General features: G+C 34.5%; 1 protein-coding gene across 2 annotated transcripts in view; it reads left to right on the top strand.

The window, feature by feature from the left end:
- Nucleotides 1-18,697, top strand: part of LOC124359998 (PDF receptor) — a 264,911-nt gene that overhangs the window by 26,776 nt on the left and 219,438 nt on the right. For both annotated transcript variants that reach the window (XM_046813220.1, XM_046813221.1), the window contains exon 2: nt 11,067-11,174. In XM_046813220.1, the coding sequence (XP_046669176.1) occupies nt 11,067-11,174 (108 nt within the window). The remainder of the gene's footprint in view (nt 1-11,066; nt 11,175-18,697) is intronic.

Here is an 18,697-nt window from a genome sequence, read left to right as displayed (position 1 = left end):
TGAAGATGTAAAATGTCAACTGTCGTCTAAAATAAACTTCACTAGTGGAGATGTTTGGGGGTCGTAGATTCTTCCCGAAAATCAATCGCAATAGCCTCCACTTCATTGCGTAGTTTTGCTGATTTTTTTGGCTTTACGTTTCAACTTGTAAAACCAATCTGCCTTAGTAATATGCAGTTTTTGCTCTTCCTCCAGTTTTTTCTTTTCTTCAAGTAGGGATTCTTTTTCTTCAACTGAAACTGCAGCAATCTTTCTTTCAATTCCTGAAAACCTTTGCATTATTTTCGTCACAAAAAACAACATGTGTCTGTTCTTGGGTATCCAAACCCGATATTGAACTCAGTGACAAAGGTGTGTCGAAATGTCTCGTAGGAAATTTCCATGCCTGGTTCTTATTTAAAAACATTGACAGAAGCTCCTTTGACATTTAAATTTTCAGGTAAGTACACTTTGGTACTGTCATGAAGGCTGTAATGAGCCCGTCTACCTTTTAAAGAACAAAAAAAGCTCATCATAGCTTCGCGTGTAGCCTCTGGGACTTTACGAGGTCGATTAAAATGTTTTCCTCTGTTATCTACGGGGAGATTTACCAGTGGTCATTATTGACTGCTTGATTCTGTGTAGCCTAAAAGGTTTAACACCAAAAAAGAGACTGAAAGGCCTTAAAACAAACAGGGATCTCAACGGCAGACTCATCTCTCACAACTCTAACTTTGTATGAAAAAAGAACCTTCGTTCATTCTAGCTTGGTTTTCGTCTAGCCGAGGTCTCCTCCGAGAAACAGGATGCAACGCAATTAGTCCACCCAAGTAGCTGTTTTGAGCATTGGTACCTCCTTCACGCCCTATGTCATTGAATTGTTTAATTAAGGAATTTCTCTCTTCTGGTGTAACTTGTTGAAAACATTCGTATCGTTTACAACGGCAATCTTCACCCGTTTTCATATGAGCAAGCCCGTAGCCTTTTTTTGGCGACATCCCTAACTCTCCACCATTTATTTTTCGTTTTTTTTTCGTAGTTTTTACTTCACTTACCCTAGTGGCTTCATCATCACTTTCACTTTGCAGCTCACCGTCAATCATTTTCAAGTGATTGGGCACTAAACACAATATTCACCAACGCTAATTCAAATAACGCACACCAAATAAACACTAATAACCTAAAACTTCACTTCAACAGTACAAACTAACACAACAGAGACAATAAGGAGTGTGTTGTTTAGTCTGCTACAGCTGAACCACAGAGTATGGATTGTTTGCGCATGCGCTAAGGTCAGCTGACTGTGGGACTCAGTTGCTTTTTCCCCTGAACCAGATGGACTGAGTTAGTTTTTCCCCTGCGGTACAACATTTTAAATGGCTGTATCTTGTAAACTCAGTTAGTTATTCTCCTGCAGCTTTTGGCATGTTAAAATATGGACCACAGACTATCGAATGGCATCATAATCTGTAAATCGATTTTTTTGGACTAAGTTGGTTTTTCTCCTGCACCCTTCATTTATTTCCTTGAATTACATGTTAATAGAATATAAATTTCTTTCTTAAATTGTATCTAACTCATTAAAATACTCATTCATCTTTTCGTAAATCAAGAATAAGTAATTTAATTAACTATTTGGGGATGTGCATGGTGTTCAAAGGAGAACATTAAATATTAGCCAATTCCCAAACTTTGTAGCTTAATTAAATTTACTCATAAGTAAATCGACCACCACAATTACGCTTGATCTAGACAAATTGTTGCCATTCAAATCTTGCTTTTTGGAGGTACTCCTTAGTTATTGACACATTGGCTTTGATTGAGTGATACAACTAAGTCATACCAGTGAATTATTTTGTCTGTACTAAAAATTTCCAACACCATCTCTCGAGGTTTAAAACTAAAAGAATGATTATTTTAAATTATGGGAAACATCAGGTTGGATAAGCCTCAGGACACAGTGGAAGGTTTGACAGATCACCCTGCAGCTTCTACACTGGGGCTTGACACCTTTATCTCTCAAATTGATACTACTGTAGCGATTCTGTGCTTCACAACCCCTCAAGCAATATATTGTCCTTCACCGTTGGACCCTCTTCCCTCGGTAGTCACGATGGCCCACTTTTTCACGACATTACTATCCTGAATTTAACCAAAAGTATCCAGAGTCAAAATAGAACTGCTACTTTTAGAATGTGACACAGCACACCTAACGAACTCAGCTTAATCTGTATACTTAGTTGAAATTAAATGAATCTGAAATTATATAGGTCTTAAAAAAACGAAAAGAAAAACATCTTACAAAGTTTGTGAAATTTAATTTTTATATAAACATTATTTCTGTTCTTTGGTATTTCTACAAGAAAATTTTACATTTTATGATATGATTTTGCCTATGATTATTACTAATAGTGTAAAATCTGACGAGACATTGTAAAGCAATGCTATAATACAATAAGATAACTATAAAGAGGATATTTTACATAACTACCTGCTCAGGGTGGTTTTACTGCATTATCTTGTGGTGTAACAGGATCATCATTAGTAGCCCTATCTGGACGCCAACGGCATACCAGCATCTATGACATCATCAGTGACGTCATTGCAAAGAAACAGGGTCCACTGAAATCCGCCTTGTCGGATCAAGCCTGAAAGCACAGGGTGGTATTTGATGGAACGAGTTGGATATTAAATTGAATAGTTTAGGATAAATCTCCCTCTTTATGACCATTTGGAGAATATATCCAAGGGGAGAGGGTAGCCTGAAATGTTGTTATAATGCACAAATAAGCTCTTTATTTTAACAGATGAAGTTAGAACCATTGTAGGTCCGTGTTTACACATATAAATGAAAAACTTTTACCTAACTATTAATTACAAAAAGAGTGACATAGCTTTCTGCGTGGATAAGGGTGGAGTAAGGGTTGCCTCCTATTGAGATCGACGAGGAAGGGTTTTGGGCATTAGTTTCAATGACATTCTGTCATGACTCCTTGGAAGAAGGGAAAACCAACTCTGTACCAGTCTCTCCAGTCAAAGCAGGCAGGGGGTGGCACGTTCTTCTGTCTGGGCAACTTTAACTGACTTCAGCACTTTGGTAGTCCCACTTTGGGAACTCCAACAGTCATCTCTCCAACAGTAGACTAGATCTATCGATTTACCCTTGTACTCCAATATCTTTAAATAATTATATCACTAGATAATTACTTCAAGTTTACATTATTCATTTTACTTTTTCGAGGCCTATAAATATATATATATATATATATATATATATATATATATATATATATATATATATATATATATATTTTAATTTTCTAAAAGATAAATATAGAATAATAAATAACTTACCATATGTTGTTTTTATATTTATTGTTTGGTAAACATTTAATATTTATTTTTTGTGAAGTTATTTGACGATGAAAAATTTCATTTTTAAACGAGTTGTAAAAGTAATATAAATATTTCAAAATTTGTATTAATTTCCTAGTGGCAATTAATAAAAAAATTTGTCCAGATTCAACAGATACATCGGTTTTGGTGTATCCGGTATAGATTCAACTGGTAGGTGTACTCGTAAACCAGCCAGAAGTGAACCCTCCTGAGAAAATATAAAGAATATATTATAACTTGTTATAAAAGTTTTTTGAATAATTAAAATGTAGAAACACTACATACGTGACCATTAATACCAAACGTAAAGGTTTCTTCATCAGTATTAAAATAATAAAATTTTAAACTCGCTTGCTTGTTTGAAAATAATATTGTACAGGTAATAATAGTTGTAAAAATTGGTAAGAATGATCAAAACGAGAAAAGAGCAAAATTCCAAATTTTAGAATCCTATTGTTTTTATTTGTAAATCTGGTTGCTTTACATAAAATATATACATTCAGAATTCAGATAAAAATTTCGATTATTAAGGATTCATAGAAGATGTGAATATAAACATTTTTTGTCCAATACAAAAAAGTTGCAAATGTTTCGTTCCGAGAAAACTGAAAATTTGTAAAACGCCTCCTTGTAGGCAACACGTTGTATTCCCTTTGTGATTCGGTCAAAAACACAAAGGTACTGAAACTAAATGTGTTTTTCTTCTTAACTACAAATAAAAGAACCACTTTATGCAAACAAGAATGCAAAAATATATTATTAAAATACATATTATTAAGTAGGAAGTGGGAGAAAACCCCCGACTCTTTCAAAATGCGAGACAGTAATAAACCAGAGAGGAGGCATTATAAATCTTCGCAAAGTTATGTACCCAACAGCAAATGTGTTCACAAGAGGATATGTTTCTGAAGTATTACCATAAAGATAACAATACATAATTGAACCATTTGTCTAATAATTACTAAAGAGCAAAAGTTTTGTTTGTTTGCTCTTAACAGTGATTGTGATATCAATATGTGTAAATATTATTTTCTATGCTACAATGAACGATGTTTTTCTGTTATTCCATTATGAATTTTACTCTATTTTGCTCTAAACAATACTTACAATGAGTTGATTAATTGGAAATTCGTGTAAACGTTTTAAACTAGTTTAAAATCAACGCAGAAATACACTACCAAAGCATTTGTCACTATATGCTTTGAAACAGACGTTACAGAAATATAAAATATACTGTCAGTGGTAAAACATTAAAATGAAGGAAAATACTAAGAAAATTAAATGGTTGAACTACTTGTCTCTTGCACTGACACCAACTCGGTGAGTAACTTCAACCCTCAGTGTCTCCACAGTTCAATATCATGATCTTGGATGTTTAGTAAAGCGACCAATTTCTGAGTTGCTTGCTAACAATCAGGGCACTGCCAAATTACTTCCTCTCTAAATTTCACCAAGGTTTATGTCCCTTATTGTTTCTAATTGGGACATTCTTTCACAATTACAGTACCCTAGTGGCGTGTCTACTTTATATTACCATGGTAACTGTTTTGTGAAGTCGACCGAATCAGACAATCTGATAATGCTGACTTGCTTTGGGCAGCGCTAAATTACATCCTCCTAAATGTTCCAATTTCCGGGTTAATTAAGACCCGCACTGCCCTTAGTCGGAACTGAAACAAACAAATTATTCTCATGTTATTATCTTATGTACGCATGCCCAAGTATCTACCTCAACCATACAAAATATCAATGATAGCTTGCTCATTTACATATTACTAAATCTATATATGTATAATTTCACATAGTATACTCGTGTATTGTATTTGTACTAGTTCGTATTAAAGAGATACACGGACTATGTTAAGTGGTTCTTTATAGACTTATTTTCATTCGTAATTTTTAAATCGATTATAATACAAGTCTTTTTAAGGGTAAACTATCCAATTTCATTTTCAAATTTTAACTAACCCCATCAGGCTGTGACCTTTCGGTTAGAGAGCCTCAGACATACCTATTCCTACCACTACACCTTCCACTATCTCTACCCTACCACTACCACTATCCCTACCCTTATCCTCACCCCTACCCATACAGCTATTGCTACCTACCCCTACCTCTATCCCTAACACTACTCCTACCACTACCCCTACCATACCCCTACCCCTACCATACCACTACAACTACACATACCATACCCGTAGCCCTACTACTACCCCAACCCTACCCCTACCCTACCACTACTACTATCCCTACCCTTATCCTTATCCCTACCCATACACCTACACCTACCTACCCCTACCACTACCCTAACACTACTCCTACAACTACCCCAACCATACCACTACCCCAACCATACCCCTACCACTAACCACACCATACACTACCACTACTCCTACCATACCACTACCATACCACTACCCCTACCATAACCCTACCACTACCATACCACTACCCCTACCATACCCCTACCAATAACCATACCATACACTACCACTACCCCTACTCCTACTACCTGTCAGTGAACATTTCACTGTTTACTTCTCTCTTTCACAGGAGAGTTATACAGATTGTTTAAAAGCAAATTAAGATATAGCCTACATTACCATACTGAAATATTACTAACAAATTCAATCTATTTGACAAGTTCTAATATTATTTCAGCAATTTATTTATACAATTTTCAATAATAAACTTCAGCTTTTTGAGACAGTAGAATTAAGGCTATAATCTTGTTACTATTAAAACTGTTCATGCATTACTTTGATGTTTGGCAAGTTTGTCAAAGGAACTCTGAAGGTCTGGCTGAATCTAACTTTCGTCTCGAGTTTGAATACAGATGTATGAAGAGTGACAGAGAGAGAGAGAGGTCTTTGTCCCAAGCTTCTACTTCCCACAAAATCGCTTCCGGCCCTTCTGCCTTCCTTCCGTTGTCTTCTTCTGTTGCTCACCCACGTACGCGTGCAGTTATAAATACGCCACGTCTCGAATTTGGTATTATTAGGTCACATCACGATCAGTTATAATGTTTTCTAGATCAGTTATTTTAATTTTGTTATTCGTGTTAGAAATCTATTGATTTTCTTTATAAATAAAAACAATTTATTAAGAGTGTAGGAGTCTTAATTTTGATCTACTTCTTAATTAATTAATTTATTTATTTTATTTACATGCAACAATACAGGTTACACACCCAATTACATAGTGCATGTTTAAATTAAGATGACATGCAATAATATCCACACAATAAAATATAATCCAGTCCAGTCCAGTGTTCCACCAAAATAGTTCCCATTAAATAGATAATTAAGCCTAAAGATAAATAACAGATACACACACACACACACACACACACACACACACACACACACACACACACACACACACACACACACACACACACACACACACACACACACACACACACACACACACACACACACACATATAGATATAACAACGTATCTATAATAAAATTATAAACAAAATAACAACAATAATAAATAATCATAAATATTAACAAAGTCAAGATAAGCCATAACAAAAAGTGTGTGTGTGTGTGTGTGTGTGTGTGTGTGTGTGTGTGTGTGTGTGTGTGTGTGTGTAATTAAAAGTATAAACATCTTAATAAAAATATTGGTAGTGTAGTATATCTGTTAAATGTGTATATGTAAGGTATTAGATAGTCTGGCTCAGTTTATATCCCTCTGACAAAGTCTTTTGTATTGATTAATATTATGTAAAAATATATCAACCTCCCCAGGCAAAGAATTATGCAATCTCATCATTGTATTCAAAGGTGATGAAAAATGTGCCATTGTACGAATTATTAATCTACCATTGTGCCATTGTGGTAATTTATAATAGATTTACGAAAGCATTCAAACTAACAAGTCCATTATCAAAAATGTTTTATTTGTTGCTGAATTTGTGTATGTTATTGTTATAATTTATGGCTAGGGCCGTAACTATCTATTCCCACGCCCCGTGCAAATCAATTTTTGCCACTATTCTCCAACCTTACATGATATGAATGAAATGTAATGACTATATAATTGCATTGCACTTCTAGTAATGGATAAACGTTTTTCAGTCTACGTAGCGTTAGACCCCTTGAAATTTATGAAATGTTGCATCCCTTATTTTTACTAAACATATTTTTTATTTAAAATTATTATTTATAATAAACTGTTTAAAAGTATAAGCGGTTAATAAAAATTTGCTACCGTTATGAGTTACAACAGGAACATGACGTTTCGAAAAATGGTATCTGCATCCTTCATCAGGTGTAAAATTTGGTAACGTAATTATGCGAGCAAAAAAGGTAAATAACTCCAGAAATAGTAATGATATTAGACTAAAAATCATGAAATGTAGTATGGTACATAATAATATATAGGTAAGGCAACTACAATTCTTCATAAAAAGAAGTTTTTTAATAACATTTTCTTGGAGCATTCGGAGTTTTTGGTAGTGGAGCGGATGGCTACCATATCGCTTCACATTTCACCAAGACAAAACTTCATTTTACTGCACTGTTACAAATAAATTTATATCATTAATATTTGTTTAATTGTTTTAGTTACTTAGCGTAGTAATTGAGCGCACTTAGATCCATGCCGCCCGAATTCACACATTATACCCCGGTCGATGCCATCCTGCGAACTTACACATTATACCCCAGTCCTGTGAATAAACACATTACACCCCGGTCCTGTGAATAAACACATTACACTCCGGTCCTGTGAAGTTAAACATTATACCTCGGTCCTGTGAAATCACACATTATACCCCGGTCCTGTGAATAAACACATTACACCCCGGTCCTGTGAATAAACACATTACACTCCAGTCCTGTGAATAAACACATTACACCCCGGTCCTGTGAATAAACACATTACACTCCGGTCCTGTGAATAAACACATTACACTCCGGTCCTGTGAAGTTAATCATTATACCCCGGTCCTGTGAAGTCACAAACTTTACCCCAGTTGATGCCGCTATGTGAACTTACACGTTATACAACGGTCCGTCAAATATTTAATTTTCTTATCAGTTTTTTATAACAGTTCTACTGTTTAATTTTTACATGACATTACCGTATCCGTTCCTGATGGAACTGTAATTCTCTTTCATATAAATAATGGAATTTGTGGGATGTAGAAATACAGTTTATATAATAACAATCACTTATAGTGCACACAAATATAACTAATTATGTGTTTGATAAACATATTTAGATTTGAACAAACAATGAATCCAAACAGGCGTGTAGGAGGTAACACCTGCTTTCACCCCCTTGTCTTCTTATCAAAGTCGTATTAACATCTTGTTATAAGGTGTGTTGTTGTTTATATGCCCTTATACAATATACACAATACACATGTGTATAATGTACTGGGTTCTAAATGTAAACTGCCTCGAACTGACTGCGGTATAACTAGATAATGTAGAAGTATTGAGATAAATATAAACCTCCTTTCTCTACAAATTACACGTGAGATTTGGTTTGAAAACTGGTGTAACTGTCTTTAATAACATATTCTCCACAAAGTGTTAACATGTGTGTTCTGAATGTAAACTGCCTCGTACTGACTGCGGTATAACTAGATAATGTAGAAGTATTGAGATAAATATAAACCTCCTTTCTCTACAAATTACACGTGAGATTTGGTTTGAAAACTGGTGTAACTGTCTTTAATAACATATTCTCCACAAAGTGTTAACATGTGTGTTCTGAATGTAAACTGCCTCGTACTGACTGCGGTATAACTAGATAATGTAGAAGTATTGAGATAAATATAAACCTCCTTTCTCTACAAATTACACGTGAGATTTGGTTTGAAAACTGGTGTAACTGTCTTTAATAACATATTCTCCACAAAGTGTTAACATGTGTGTTCTGAATGTAAACTGTCTCGAACTGACTGCGGTATAACTAGATAATGTAGAAGTATTGAGATAAATATAAACCTCCTTTCTCTACAAATTACACGTGAGATTTGGTTTGAAAACTGGTGTAACTGTCTTTAATAACATATTCTCCACAAAGTGTTAACATGTGTGTTCTGAATGTAAACTGTCTCGAACTGACTGCGGTATAACTAGATAATGTAAAGTATTGAGATAAATATAAACCTCCTTTCTCTACAAATTACACGTGAGATTTGGTTTGAAAACTGGTGTAACTGTCTTTAATAACATATTCTCCACAAAGTGTTAACATGTGTGTTCTGAATGTAAACTGTCTCGAACTGACTGCGGTATAACTAGATAATGTAAAGTATTGAGATAAATATAAACCTCCTTTCTCTACAAATTACACGTGAGATTTGGTTTGAAAACTGGTGTACCTGTCTTTAATAACATATTCTCCACAAAGTGTTAACATGTGTGTTCTGAATGTAAACTGCCTCGAACTGACTGCTGTATAACTAGATAATGTAGAAGTATTGAGATAAATATAAACCTCCATTCTCTACAAATTACACGTGAGATTTGGTTTGAAAACTGGTGTAACTGTCTTTAATAACATATTCTCCACAAAGTGTTAACATGTGTGTTCTGAATGTAAACTGTCTCGAACTGACTGCGGTATAACTAGATAATGTAGAAGTATTGAGATAAATATAAACCTCCTTTCTCTACAAATTACACGTGAGATTTGGTTTGAAAACTGGTGTAACTGTCTTTAATAACATATTCTCCACAAAGTGTTAACATGTGTGTTCTGAATGTAAACTGCCTCGAACTGACTGCGGTATAACTAGATAATGTAGAAGTATTGAGATAAATATAAACCTCCTTTCTCTACATATTACACGTGAGATTTGGTTTGAAAACTGGTGTAACTGTCTTTAATAACATATTCTCCACAAAGTGTTAACATAGTTTTGGTTGGTAGTGTTTATAACATGGTTTGTCGTATATTCAAATCGTAAAAGTGTTTTGTGTGAACCTCAGTTGTGTTATACATCATTTTAAAACCTGCTATATACCTAATACTGATAAAGCAAGAATTGTTATATTAACGCATTAAACTAAAAAATCTAATACGAATATATACATGATTTTATACGTGTATAAACTTAATTTTTGTACGGAGAGATTGATTTTAAAGAAGGATTAAAAAACCTTTTGTTGTCCATCGTGAACGAAGTTGTATATCATAAATATAGTAATGAAAATGTTCGTGAGATGATTCCAAATACTGATTGGCTTCAAAAATTCAGAACAGACACAATATAAGTAAACGTAAATACATTTAGTTTTTTGTTTTACTTACTTGCCTATTTATTATCAGCAATTTAATATCAACATGGTTTTCGCATAAAAAACAAAACTGAAAAAATAACTTTGACTAATCTAACAAGCATTTCCAGAAGCTTTTAATTGCTTAAAAACTTAATAAACTGAAAGGCCCTTTATTTCCACTGTGTAAACCTTGTATGCAGGGCAGAAAATTGTTGTTTTTTATCTTTTAATTTTGTAAGATGATGTACTCGATTTACTATACATTGTATGATTAATAATATTGAATCAATCAATTATATCCATACCTTTAGATGCATGAAGTTGGATTGAGGGAATAACTATGTATCGGTAGATATCAGCATATTCTAATAACAGTTCTTGCAAGGTGTTCCCTGTCGATAATGAAGTAATCTCTAACTGAGTGTTACCTGTGTTGCAGAGTTGTATTGTCCATGGACCTGGGACCAAGTGTTGTGTTGGCCACCCACGAAGGCAGGCACCACTGCCACCCAACGATGTCCCAGAGACAAGGGCATAGATCCAACCAGTAAGTTAGCCTGCAGTAGTATAAATGTTGAGGGGTAACAGCTGCTGGGCATCAAGGCAAGTGAATACTGAGGGGGCATATGGTGAACATAAAATATGAAAAACAGTTAGGAAGTCAACTACTCAACCTTATTATAGTTAGAAAATTAGGTGGTATAGTTAAAGAGGTTGCCACTCAACATTTACAAACTCAGGGAGAGAGCTACTAATCTTAGTTACGTAACAAGCTTTCGTTTTGATACATCTAATGGGATGGGCAGTCAACCTGGATGTTGCCAGTAAGATGAGTAGTCAAACTTGATATAGTTAGTGAGATACTTAGTCAACCTTGATATAATTAGTGAGATGCACAGACAAACTTTATATTTTCCAGTAAAACGCGGTATAGTCAGAGGGATGCCAAAGCAACCATGATATAATTAGTAATATATACAATAAAACTTGATATAGTTAGTGAGATGCCCAGTCAGCCCTGTTATAGTTAGTGAGATATTCAACCGTTATATGGTTAGTGAGATGCCCAGTCAGCCCTGGTATAGTTAGTGAGATACTCAACCGTTATATAGTTAGTGAGATGCCCAGTCAAACGTGATGGTAGATAGTGAGATGCACAGTGAAACTTTATATAGTTAGCGAGATTTCCAGTCAAACCTGGTATAGTTAGTGAGGTGCCCAGGCCATCTTGATATAATTAGTGAGGTGCCCAGTGAACCTTGATGAAGTTAGTGAGGTGTTCAGTGAACCTATGGTAGCCAATGAAATTGTGCGTAATAAGGAAGACAACTACTTGACCTCAGTCCATAATTTGCTGAATACCAAAAATTTTCATAAATAATTGATCGCTTCAAACACAATTATACAATTACGGGTGGTAGCGCTGTCACAAAATAAAAATATTAAATATAAGTATAAATATAAATATAAGTATCAAAACCGAGTGATAACAGTGACTAAGTGTAGGAAATACCATTTTAATTCCCCTATGTCACTCAAAACTCATTTTAAATTACAAAATTTTCATTATTTTTACATCTTAGGTATATTTATTTCTATCTAATTTTGTCACTCCTTTTTTAAGCAAATCAACCTGTGTATCTATCTATAAATAATCTCGATTATGAAAAATAGTTCGTAACTAAACTTTTAGAAAACTAAAATTTATATGGTACGAGATCCTTTGGTACGATGGTCAAGGTTGCTGTTGGAGCCAAGCAGACAGGAGGTCGAAACAGAAAGCAGTGTTTTACATCATTAGATGCACTGTTTTATGTAGATATCTTTAAAAATATTTACACATTTTCGTCAAAACAAATAAGAGACAAATACAAGAGGATGAAGAGCCAAAGTCGTCATAGTCGTATCACTATTCAGTGATACAAGTAATGCTACGTTTCGAGATCTAGATCTGGTCTCTTCCTCTGGTGGATAACTAACCAAACACCAACTACAATCAACGTTAAAATATGCAAATTATACCAGTGCGTTTGATACGCAAAGTCAAGAACCACAACAAACATCCATATCAACTTTTAATAAAACAGACTCTATTAAAAGCAGAACTAAATACCACAGATCACAAAAAGTTTGCGCCGATTAACCAACCACTGGCAACTAACCAGTGGAGTGTTTGCAGGGGCAATTTAAACGGATGGTCAATACATCCTAGACTCCCTTTCGTGTTGTAAATATACTTAGCAACGTAAATATATTGTTACCGACTAAGGGGATTTAGGAAGACATTAGAGCAAATATGATATTTTAACCCTTCGGGCGCGGATCGTGGGTATATTAGCGGATCATCAAGATCGCTTAAACGTGGTAGCGGCTATACACACATTGCGCTCTCCCGGTAAATAACTAAGCTAGGTGTTAGCTGTTAAAATATGCAGCAGAGAGCAGTTAGGCGTTCATTTCTACAGTATGGACTAAACAAAGTGATTTTTGACTGCTGTTTAGAGTGATTACCGATCCATAAAAAGACGCTAAGCAACAGCTCGTTTTTTTCGATTGTTTCCTGATTTAGAAATGCCTATGTAAACCAGATGTAACATTTTAATGGTAAACTAATATAATAACCCAACTAGTTATTTTTGTAATTGGACAGGATAGCACTAATATTGTCTTTGTGGGTGTTTGTGTCTACATTTTACACATGCAAATACCTCCCATGACGTAAATACCTTATACACAATACGTTATATACACGTTACAAACTTTTACCATAAGGATTAAAAACGAGTTTAGCTTTGTTTGTTATAATATATTTAAAAAATCAAAAATAAGAATGAAAATTTATGGAATAAAAAACAATTCTACAAACTACACGTTTTCTCAGATTATAGCTTAGTATTTTAAAAGTTAATTATTCTTCAACCCCTTATAAACATAAAAATAAATACAGCTATAACCAAATCTTCGAACTCGATTGTGAAAATAATGTCTGACCAGAGATGTGTGAACTGGAAAATTTAGACGTTTTTATGCCACTAACCGCGTAATTATTTCCCTATAACTTTTAAACCAAGCAAATAAAATAAACTATCACATAAAAAGCACTTTGGGTTAAAAATGCACTGAAAATAAATTCGTACTTTGTCAAAGAGTAAAGGAGCAATTTGTGACCAGAATCACGACAAATTACATACCGACAATCAAGTCTGATGAGTTAAATGTTGAGTTCTGGGCATTGGCCGACATATTAGTGGCGAGACAAGTAATCACAGTACAACGGTCGCCTGGCAATGACCCGGATAGTAACTTCCCCTCTCCACCCCTTACTTTCCACCAACCACCCCTCCGTGTCACAAAAACTGTTGAGCTGGATTATTACCCTTGGTTGATTTCTCTATCCAACAGCGTGTTTACAAAACCTCATTTTTAAGTGGGAGGTGAGAACGAGTTGTCTCGTTAAGTTTATATTTTACAGTCTGTATTTTCCTGGCAATGTACTTTTTGATATGGTTCTAAAATTACGTATCATGGTGTAGAAAACCCACACATCAATATAGAACACATGTTCAACCAAAGACTAAAGAGAACGCAAACAACCACTGCGGAGGCTGTGAGAAAGCTGTGAATGCAGGGTTGAGTGAAATCCCGGAGAGCACAAAAGAACTCATTAGTGACGTAGAAATATGACATACTGCGTACAACCTTGGAGCCATAACGCGTACTTTCCGAAACTAACAATGTTGGTAAACAATCACTTCAATTTATTAGGCATTAAAATTACTTGAAGGACATTTCGTCGGTCTTATAAAAAATGCCAAGTATGTAAAGTGATCAAAAATATTGGTTGCATTTGATTTTAGTCTTTCAGAAGGCTGGTAAAAATGTTCTGCCGTCTGTCTGTTTATTAATAGGACATCTCGAAAAAGGACTGAGCTACGGGGTGAAACTTTGTATGAACCATTTCTACATAGGCCTGTTTACAAAGTTCAGCGACTATTCTATCCTTCGCAATGCCTGTTACGTGTCACGTCTATCTTATAAAAACAATCAAATAATTTTTAAATTCCCAAATAACAGCTTAATTAATTAGGGTCTTTTTCGTTTAAGGGCCAGCACCTTACAAACATACTATACCTGACTGACAGTGCATTTAATCGTTTTTTTGGTGTTAGTTCGTAGGGCAGTAGTCCAGGTACTACTTGTAGTATAAACTCGTCTTATCTTATCACTGATAAACGCGCGCTGCTTATCTTTTGCCTGTAATGAAACCTGCGTTAGTTCTGTCTGAGTTTTTTGTGTGGTGGGTTGATCTGGGCTTGGACTTTACAAGCTCGAGTTAATTTTGTTTTTTTCTAAAAGAGCAAGCAGCGCAAAGCGCTGCGCAGCGGGCAAGCATCGCGTGTTCTGAGTTTTGAATAGGCAAGCTAGGGTGGCCCTTAAACGAAAAAGACTCCATTAGTTAATTAAAATATTTGAATTTTGATAAATTAGTTTTATTTACTTACAAGAGATGAAATAATAGAGTAGGTGGTAACAAAACAATATAAAAATCTCATCTGACGAATCATTTTATCGGTACTACCTTTTATGTCAAAACCTCACAAGTAGTACGATTTAGTAATCCTACAAAACCACTGGACGTTTGTATCTATATCAAAAATGGTTTGTGCTTCTCTAGGATGATCAACTGAAGGATATAAATTAACTTAGAATCTCAACTTTATGTTAGCAGAACTGCATTTAAATATACATATCTCATGAAAAATTTCTTTCTCTCCTTATGTCCAGGAAGTAAACGTATTAATATATTACTGTACGAACGAACAAACTGAAGTCATTATTTTGTCAAGAAATACACAATTTTTCGATTCGAAAAAATTAATGAAAGAAATATCACACAGACGGATCGTCGGACGGGCAGAGAGACGTACGGACTGCCCTTTGACCTCAAAAGCAAGACCAAGATAACCTTATGTATCGTTCAGATCTCCAGGACTTTTCTATCAAGATTTATCACACAGACGGATCATCGGACGGGCAGAGAGACGTACGGACTGCCCTTTGACCTCAAAAGCAAGACCAAGATAACCTTATGTATCGTTCAGATCTCCAGGACTTTTCTATCAAGAGTTATCACACAGACGGATCATCGGACGGACAGAGAGACGTACGGACTGCACTTTGACCCCAAAATAAATAGAGTTCTTCCTCGTCTAAGATAACTTTGTGTATCTCTCGGATCTCCTGGACGTTTCTATCAAGACTTTTTGCTCCCACGGACACATCGACGGACAACGGCATAGGTTTAAGGAGAGACTGGCGGGTTGTTAATAATTGATGGCGTTATATTATACAGAGTTGTATAACGCTTGGCCTAGAATGTCAGTGAACTCAAGGCAAAACGAATCCAAATGAAAACACGTGAATTATTTATTGTTTACCTGACTAGTGAAGGATCACCGGGGTCTGTGACCTGACTAGTATTGACCAACACGGCTTTACATCTCGTGTCCCTACATTGTTCTCCTCTGGCTGTTGTTGAATAGACCATCAAATTTAACACTTGCACTAACTTTAATGAAGGAATAATAAAGCACAACTAGCAATCAGAATTATAATGAAATCTGATTGCAACTTCTAGTCCATGTGATGATTAACTGACATTTGATAACTGTCTTTCATTAGTAGTTTCAATATGTTGTAAATATGAAAATTAATGAATAGTTTACGCATGTGTCAGGTTTTATTCATGAATAAAGTGACATCCGTGTAAATTATATGTTACAAATGTAGTATAAAGGTGTACGAAACGGACGAAAAACATGGGGTTGGCGATCTTTGAGATCGTAGTAATAAATACCCGATATATAAAGTTTAATTAAGGCAAATAAAACTTACAAGCATCACTTTTGTGTGTTACAACAAAATATAAGATGCCACGTTGATACCAAAATATAGTAATAATAAACTACAATGATACGAGTATATAGGGTGTGGGGTCTAGTAGTTCCAATGGTCTTTGTTCGAAATTTTTCATATGAACTTCATAATTTAATACAACTTTAAAATGACATCTCTTTACTTTAATTCTGACTTACACATGCTGTATCTTAACTCAAAATTGCAGCTGTAGTCACAAAAAAGAAGATTGGATCAAAGTTTGATAAGGATCTTTATAGAAGTAATACATGAAGTTTAAGTACTAGAATGCGATCTCGAATTACCTGAAACAAAATCGCGACAGGATTAGCCATTTATCAATATACTTTATAATCACGACAACGTGATCTCGTCAGAAGGTCCACTATAACTCATATCTGTATTAATCTGGCTAATAACATATCATCATAGGTCCATTGATTTTACTACACACAAATTTATTTAATAATACATTTAAAATTAATATGTAGTATGAAAGGACTAATTTATAACACCAAACATTTAAACTTTACTTACGGACAAGGCACGCGATGTAGTAACCTGTGAAGTGTCGAACGGCTACTAAGTTCAAGAAGGCAAACATTACTACGCATGCCAATTATGTAATTATTTTGCCAAGATTTTATTCTAAGAACATCTGAGAAAACACCACTATTCATAACGAGTAACTTATATATAGTATATGAAATGCTACTATATATACTAAATTATACAGACAGTTGGAAAAATTTACTAGTCACTATTATAGGTTGCCTGCATTCAAAAAGGTATAACAGCTAGTTGTGCGAGTAAAAAGAACATTTACTTGGATCTACCAGTTCAGGTTAGAATGAGATGAGTATTAATTGGCATGCAAACTCTAGTGTCCAAATCTTTGATTATGTAACAGTTTTTGACAAGATACGAGTATTTGATCCAATACACAGTTTGTTGCCACTTGAACCGTTGTTGAGCGATATCAAGCGAATGTAAGATAGAATATGGCGCTTCTAAGAAACTTTAGAGGACAACAGAAATAGTGCAGTCATTGAAGCATTATTGGTCCGAATTTTTTTACTGTGAACCGAATTGCATAAAATTTTGGAATTAGGTCCATCTTAACCTTAACTTCAAAAGTGAAAATGATTTGAACTCCGCAACCACCCTGGGGGTGGTTGCCACCCCTTCTCGGGGGTGAATTGTTTTTTCTTCTAAAATAACCTCGGATATCGATAGAAGGCCTAATTTTAAGCAAAAGATCATCTATAAAGTTTTTCGAAAAATCCAATAATTTTCAAGTTATTGGCAATTTAAAATTCTCATTTTTTTCACGTTTTTCATCGGTTTTTTTTGCAAATATCTCCAAAAATACACGTTTATCGAAAATATTATAAATAACAAAATTGTATCAGGTAAATAATTAAACAATTTGGTTTTTTATAAAGTATTCTAAGTGCAATATTAAGCTAGATATTAAAGATCAAAGCAGTTTTTTTATTGTGTCTTCTGAAATTTAATCGATGTGGTCAATGCCATCTAGCGGCGAGCAGATGCATTTTAGGCATTCTAATAAAAAAGGGTTTTGTAGTGCTTGAAATAGGCTTCAAAATGAGCACTATTAAAAGTCTTTTTGCACGTAAAATAAGTGAGCTGTATTTCAAATAAGAGGAGCATCTAATGTTTTTTCTTTTAAACCAATGGGTTTCACAAGCGCTATTTCCACCAAAATTAAAACTAATCGTATTCCGCCTAGAACTAACTTTATTGTGAAGGGTTTGATAGATTTTATCAGTTTGGGTGCTTCAGGATACATATTTTTTCAAAAAAAGTCACGATTAAAAAAATTTCAAATTTTTAAAAAAACCATCTTTTTTTCATTAATATCTCCAAAATGACGACATATACGTATAAAAGTGTAAGAATTAAACATTTAGGTATTTTTCTGACAAACAATTTGGGTTTTTTGTTTTTATGTCAAAACAAAAATTTACGGAGATATGATTGTTTTAAAGAGCGCGTGGCAGCGCAATCACAGCCTCTCTTAAGCCCTTTAACCCTTCACCGTTTGAGAAAAATATTTTTTACTATATATTTTCAATGAAGGATGTTGTAGCTCTCTTAATTACCTTTACAATGATTTTTTATAAATTGTGA

Source organism: Homalodisca vitripennis, chromosome 4, assembly GCF_021130785.1.
Source record: "Homalodisca vitripennis isolate AUS2020 chromosome 4, UT_GWSS_2.1, whole genome shotgun sequence".
NCBI lineage: Eukaryota > Metazoa > Arthropoda > Insecta > Hemiptera > Cicadellidae > Homalodisca > Homalodisca vitripennis.
Note: the sequence above shows the minus strand (reverse complement) of the source record. Positions and strands in the feature narration are given on the sequence as shown.